This window comes from Cydia fagiglandana, chromosome Z, assembly GCF_963556715.1.
Source record: "Cydia fagiglandana chromosome Z, ilCydFagi1.1, whole genome shotgun sequence".
NCBI classification, from domain to species: domain Eukaryota; kingdom Metazoa; phylum Arthropoda; class Insecta; order Lepidoptera; family Tortricidae; genus Cydia; species Cydia fagiglandana.
The window spans coordinates 20706327-20713544 of NC_085959.1; the positions used below are offsets into that span (position 1 = coordinate 20706327).

The following is a 7218-nucleotide window of genomic DNA, read 5'->3' on the forward strand; positions in this document are numbered from 1 at the left end:
TCAGTCAAGCCCAATTGTTAGTAGTTTCAGCCTATATTAGTCTCACTTCTGGGCAAAGGCATCTCATGCATGAAATAGATACCCGACCTTATTATTATGCAAATAAGATCGTGTACACTTATTTAGTCTCACATATTTATGTCAAATATGCCGCATCTATATCTCAGAACTGGATGGTGGGCCGATATCTCTACGGCAAATAGAGCTCCACTTGAACGTCCCCAATGCGTCGATTCTAAGATCGATATATTTTAGAAACGTAACTGATTATTATCTTTTTATCTCTAGTTTATCTGCAAAATGTTGCCCAACACTCTCAATACGCCCAATCTCGAACGGCTCTGTGCTGCACTTACAATTTTACCTGCTTCAGTATACTATGAGTCTTGTATAATATTTTAAAGAGTGTAGAGTAAAATTGAAATCAATGAATTTTGTAAATTTAAAGGTAAATATATAATTTGAAGTGTATATTATTCTAGTGCTCCCATTTTGGATGAATGTGTGCTGTGATAGATATACATACATGACATACAAAACGACAAAGTAATTGTTTGTCAATAAAGATGTTTATATCACGTAAGTAGAACATAAAATCAGTAATAGTTTATTGCGAAGTATGGCACTCAGTTGTTACATTTAATTTATAGAAACACATGGCAACCTGAAAAGGGTATTGATGAATTGTAATTGATTCACATAAAAAAAATGTAATAAAACACCTTAGCCCCCCCCCCTTCCTTCTCACAACTCTCCTATCACCAACGAATAATTTCCAGTTAGCTTTGTTTTAGTGGTGATGAGATGTCGATTTTGAATAGTTTGTCTGATGTTATCTTTCGTAGGGCCGGATGAATTGGGAGGCCATACGAGCGCACTTGTGCACTTTGGCAGTGGCAGTCAGCTTCAACAGTACGTGGAGGGTTCCCCGCGAGGCGTACCGATACGGTGGGGTGTCTTACTTATTGGCGTTCAGCATTGCCATGGTATTGTTTGCTCTCCCGGCTACGCTAATGCAGCTGACTATAGGACAACTTAGTCAACAAGACGTAGTTGGAGTTTGGAGAGCTGTGCCTTTCTTTAAAGGTATATGTCACCCTTTTATCCAAATATTTTTTGTGGCTTAGCTTAACGTAGTAAAACAAATATTCATTTACTTTGAAATTCATTGGAGCTGTTTTAAACATAGACAACAGAAAATTCTTACACAGATTCATAAAGAATTACAACATATTGTGCCCACAAATTTAACAGCTTAAGTAAATGGTGTTCGATGGCATCATGGCACTATACCTGCTATTAAATTCTGCGGTAACTGTCTATAGGTAGGTTACAGTGGTTACTTGCTACCCATTATTTCTGTTTTCACATAACATGGCGGCGGTTACATCGAGGAGGGCCATAAGGGTTAAAAAAGATCCCTATCGATATTAAAATGTATTCTGTAGCACTTGTTAGCTTCTATACGGTTCTCAATGCACAGTGCACCCACCTCGACATTTTTCTAATTTCACCCGTTAGTTGGCTGTAGAAAATGCCATGAGTCATAAAGTCCGCCATTTATACCTTTTTTTGATGTGCAATAAAGCTTAAAATAAATAAATAAAATGTTACTATTTATCTAAGTTTATGTTACTATTTATTTGATTTATTTGTGGTTTTTGTTTCAGGTGTTGGCTACATAAGATTACTCATTTCATACATTGCAAGCTTATACTCAATAATATATGTTGCTTTTTCGATACTGATCTATCTTCTCTTTACCGCAAATAGATCTATTCCCATATGGGAATGCACGGAGCCTAATATTGTGATATCAGTAAGTTCCAATCCAACAAAAACAATCAAATAAGTAGGTACCTACTTAGCATGAATAATTTTAACAGTTTATTTTTTCCTCTACAGGAAGAAGACAAATACGAATCCAGTGAAATAACATGCTTGAAGTAAGCTCATTGTTTTTACCATGCCTACTCGTAAATGTATCGAAACTTTATCTAATGTAGGCATGTATTATTTGAATACCATTTGGTAGTTATCCTTACCTATGGCCCTAGTGAAAAAGGGTACAAGTCTCACGCAGCTTAGGAGTAAAAGGGCATAGGTGTTACTTGGAACTTATACCCATTTACAACCGCGCTGCCCGAGACTTATACCTTTTTTCACTAGGGACACAGCTATATGATCTGTGTCCTTAGTCCTTACTAACTATTCTGTTACAGTTCCACGTTTTTGGCGCCGCTAGCGGAGCAGCCTGAATATTACTTGGCTTTGTCTATGTTGACCATAGTTTTATGGATTATTTTTCCTTTTATGTAAGTAAGTAAATTTATTTAACACGTAGTTCTTGCGTGATGTACCTCTTATACCACTCGTCCCCTCGTCTTGTTGGGATGTTTACTAAATTAAATCTCGGGGCCTAGCCAAGATGACAATCGTTGGTATAATGGAAACAGTCACGTGACTTTTCGTAGCATTTGTTATCCCGATACATTTTTCTTATCGTTTGGCGTTTGTCGATGTACGATTGTGTCGATTGTCATCTTTGCTAGACCCCCACGTCAGTAAGCGTATTAGCTAACGCAGTGTCTCTGTTTTATTCAGTGACGATTTTTCAGCGGATTTGACGCAAACGCTAAATGTATAAAGTTACTGAATTAATAAGTGTTTAATACCTGATGCTATCACCGACAAACCGAGAAAATCTATTTACAATACTTGTTTTGATTTACAGATTTTACAATCCCATAAAATTGATGAAACGGATATTATATGCTTTGGGACCATTAGTATTGATACTAATGGTTGTGATTGCCAGTTGTATTGGGAGCAGGAGCAATTTGGCAATGTTTCAAAGGCAACATGACTGGCTTCATTATTTGGAGTCGAAAATATGGCATAGCGCCGTTATTCAAGCGGTTTTGTCATCGCAGACAGCTGGCGGCTTCCTTATATCGTCCGGCACCGCGATATATTCAAATGCCGACGTTCAGCGGTGAGGAATAACCTACCCAATGTGTATTTTGAGTTTATGACAATAGGCATTTTTATGCCTGCTTATGGTCGAAGCCGATGGTCCCGGGTTCGAATCCCGGTAAAAGCATTTATTTGTGTGATGAGCATATATAGAGGCGTTTTGTGTTTTTTTTATGTATTTTATATTATATCGTTGTCTGAGTACCCGCAACACAGGCCATCTTTAACTTACAGTGTGACTCGTTTTAGAAGATCCATTTCAATTATAATAATTATAAATGTATGTATACAAATTCGTATTCTACGAATGTACCCTGCATAAGTTATAAGTAAACATTGAATCGCACTGATTTTTGTTTTCGTAGAACGTCGTGGTTCATGGTCGCAGCTAATGTGGTATGTAGCTGGGTCGGCGCAGTGTTCTGGTTCAGCGTAGCGGGCGGCGGCGAGGACCGCGACGAGACCGCCCTGGCCGTGCTCGTGCAGATGTACAGAGCAGCGGAGTATCACAGCTTTCACATCATTTGGCCAATACTTGTATACGCCTTGTTATTCTTTTCGGGAATCATTTCAATGGTAAGTAGGCATAAATAATACTGTATTTACTTTTTGAATACCGCCCCTTACATAGGTATACCTAACTGTGTGTGTTTTGTAACTTCCCATGATCTAAAATTCCTAGGGTTTCTCGTATTTTGACCTTTACTTACCTATATACGTATAAATTTACTCCCATGGATATAATTATGTTGTTAAATTCATAAGCATTATTAGAGATACTAATTACATAAGTGAACAGCCGGTTTTTATTAGATACATTAATTTTGCTAGTTAAACGCGCGGTGAAATGCTAATGTGTATGTGGTCAATAAACAGTGCGACATTATATAATTAGCTACGGTGTGGTTGATCCATTGCTTGTTTTAGCTAGTACAATTATTTCCACTGTACGACAACTGCCGGCGAGTGGGCGGGCAAGGGTGGCGGTTGATATCGTTCACGGGCTCGTTTTTCGGCGCGGCGGCAGCACTGGGAGTGCTGGTCGGAGGGCTACCCGCTTTGTCAGTGCTAGAAGATACTGCGGTCCCTCTTCTTATCTGCATAGCAACTGTTTTAGAGTTTCTGGCTTTCATATTCATTTACGGTGAGTTTCATCTGCGACGGCTTGTTTTACTTGTATAAAATTGTATGCTGTTGCTTTTAACTTTTGATGGACGGTAACGGCATGCAATGGAAGTTAACGTCCACTGTAAATAATAAAAAAGCATTCAGTAGGTAAAATAGTACCTAGTGTGTTTACCGTAAATACCCATAGGTTGTTTCCCTTTGGCTCGGAAAAGTGACCGTAGGTGGATTTAGGTGATCATTTCAAATTGGTTGAACTATCAAATGGATCTAAAGACCTCATATTTGACATCACCCTCTGTCACAATCTCAAGACAAATAAGACCCCTGATTTTAACTACATATACTTATATGTGGATCCGACTTGTCTTAGTAACAACTCGTGTCATAGTAACATAGACCCGATTTTGTAAAGCGAGAACTATGTTTAATGTTAAACAATCATAGCGAACACGAGCACGAAGCCTAATTGTAAATTCTACCTAGACATGTGAAATATCAGAATGTAAAATAAATAAATAACCTGAAATTAAGATAATAATCATTATTGCATTTCAACTACAGGCTGGAAGTTATTGGTGGAGGACGTCGAGTTTTTAACAGGGCGGGCATTAGCGAAACCGTGGGTGTTTGGCTGGTTCGCCACGCCTGTTGGCATGTTGGCGGTCACCGTGTGGTGGCTGGTGACCATATTCCTCGGTGACGAACAATGGACGGAAGCCCCGTGGGATGCTATCACTATCCTGGCTACAGCATCAGTGGCTGCTACAGTTTTCTTTGCATTAGCTGCGGCGTCTGTCGCTAAACAAGTTCAATTCGATTTATTAGGGGTAAGTCATCAAAGTGCAATGAGGATAACGAATCTTGGAAAAACGATCAAATTAGTTTTAATGTTTTGATTTCCTGTTATTTGCAAGCTGCTTGGCAATGCTTATCACGAAATTCTCGTACTTTGCCTGAACTAAGTTCCGTCTTGTTGAGGATAAAACCTTGTCTATCTTGTGGCATAGGCCTGAGGACCTCGGAAATATTAGGTATATAGTACCTATTTATGAGTCTTATGACTCATCTCAGCTCGGTTGTCCTAAACTGAATCTGTATAATTAAGTAGTTACCTACATATATTTAATTTCTCGTTTAGTCACATTTTAGATCAGAAAATCAAAAGCATTCAATCGTAATTAAAGCCTTATATGATTCAAGTGTAATTTAATACCGCCTAATTATTACTAAAACCTAAGCTAAAATATAAAACTAAAATTAAAATAATGCGTCCGCTCCACTCTCCCCTGAATAAATATGTTTAGTAGATATATAAGATTATTATTTATAAATTAAACTGTAAAAACGAGACGCTCAAGTGGAAATATATATTTTCAGAAAATTAAGTCCTCCTTCAAACCCTCAAGACACTGGGGTCCTCGTGATCCAATAACATATTATTATTGGATGGCTCGACGCCAGCAGAGCCAAACTGGAGCAAGAGACACCTTCACGCCCACATATACGAGGCGACAATTGGGACAATTCACGGGAGGACCCAGTATTTTCGATATTTCTCAGCCAAAGAAGAACCTCGAGGAAAATAATTAGCTGAAACAGAAAAGTGGTACTTAATGAACGACAATGAAAAAGGAACATAACTAGTCAGGTACCAAATTTTCTAGAGTAGTCCTACCTACAATACGAAGTCAGTCAATCGCAGTATCGTAGAAATACGATAATAATTGGTGTAAATTTATAACAATGTATCGTAATCGGATGGAATATGAAATTAAGTCACGTAAAACGTTCTTAATATCAATCAATAAATAATATTTCATTTCGAATAAAATTTTTTGCTGTATAACATTTTCAGGAAGTGTATGAACGCTAAGTCGTGTCTTAAAGTGACATTCCATTTCCAACTGCAGCTGCAATACTGTTCATTTTCTATGGAAATTGACAATGACAGCGACGCGTTTCCATAGTAAAATGAACAGTATTGCAGCTGCAGTTGGAAATGGAATGTCACTCTTAACATCTTAAGTTAATTAATGTAGTTACGAGTAAGTACCTAATGTTAGAGTTAGGGTTAGGTATAATAAGTGAGTACGTGACTTAAGCTTGTTCAGTGACCTTCCTTTGGGCAAGTAGATGAGTCCGAGCCGCTTGCGATGACTGTCCTTTCTGGGCGTGTGATGAGCCCATTACTTATTCCCGTCACGCTGGCATGGCGTCACATTATAAGAGTTCATAAGGAAAAATGTATCTTAGTTTACGTCTAGGTAAGTATGTACATATTGTTATTTTACACATACGTATCTTTAAAGAATGTACCTAATTATTTTGTTGCGGTCGATTGTCTTTAAACAAGTAATATTATAAAAGGATATTAATAAATAAATGTTTTAAACTTCGTGTTTGTGTACTCGTAAGTAAATATAGCATACGCTTTTACATCCTTCCTTATCCTAGCTTAAGTTCAACTCGAATAGTAACAACAATAACAAGTTGACACATTATGAAGAGGCTCTTAATAACATGGGTACATTTAAACTACGTGATCGATGGGTTGATAGATTAATCCATATTAAATAAGTAATAATTTGTTTAACTCAGCCAGAGAAAGTAACAAAAGGCAACGTGGCGACGATATAACGTTACCATATGGCCACTTTTATGAGTCACCTTTCAGAATTTATATAACGAACCTAATTAAGTTATGTTAGATATCATCGTCATTTCTACCACGTGTCCCAAAATTCAACGATAAGCTGGCACCAGAAGATGGACCTGCTCATGACTACTCGAGGAAAAAATATTAAAAAATATATCTCAATTTATTATATATGTATATACAAAAAAAATGAAAATCGACACCCCTAGTGGTACGAGTATCTTTAACGACCATGTCTACAATTTATCATTTTTTTTTCAATTTTGTTTATTATAGTTCTTCGAATAGTCATGAGCAGGTCCAACTTCTGGTGCCAGCTTATCGTTGAATTTTGGGACACGTGGTATATTTTATTATTCCAATCAAACCAGACATAGAATTCACTTTAGTATAATCATGATTAAGAAATTATTTTTTTTAGACTTACCTAATTATTACCTCGTAAATTTTTTAACGAG

At 37.3% G+C, this 7218-nt stretch overlaps 1 protein-coding gene across 1 annotated transcript; it reads left to right on the plus strand.

The window, feature by feature from the left end:
- The first annotated feature begins 830 nt into the window (after positions 1-830).
- On the plus strand, positions 831-5767 carry LOC134679382 (sodium-dependent nutrient amino acid transporter 1-like). The gene is made up of 9 exons (XM_063538279.1): positions 831-1086; positions 1671-1819; positions 1906-1946; positions 2223-2315; positions 2735-2995; positions 3342-3552; positions 3904-4120; positions 4666-4931; positions 5482-5767. Exons 1-9 carry the CDS (start codon positions 852-854, stop codon positions 5692-5694), a joined length of 1686 nt encoding a protein of 561 aa, XP_063394349.1. The 5' UTR covers positions 831-851; the 3' UTR covers positions 5695-5767.
- The last annotated feature ends 1451 nt before the right edge of the window (positions 5768-7218 follow it).

What these genes read in the sequence shown, in the direction of transcription:
- LOC134679382 (XM_063538279.1), top strand. Translation starts at nt 852, where the DNA reads ATGAATTGGGAGGCCATACGAGCGCACTTGTGCACTTTGGCAGTGGCA. An exon ending in GGCTTTCATATTCATTTACG is followed by an intron (nt 4,121 to 4,665) that starts GTGAGTTTCATC and finishes TTTCAACTACAG; the next exon opens with GCTGGAAGTTATTGGTGGAG. An exon ending in TTCAATTCGATTTATTAGGG is followed by an intron (nt 4,932 to 5,481) that starts GTAAGTCATCAA and finishes ATATATTTTCAG; the next exon opens with AAAATTAAGTCCTCCTTCAA.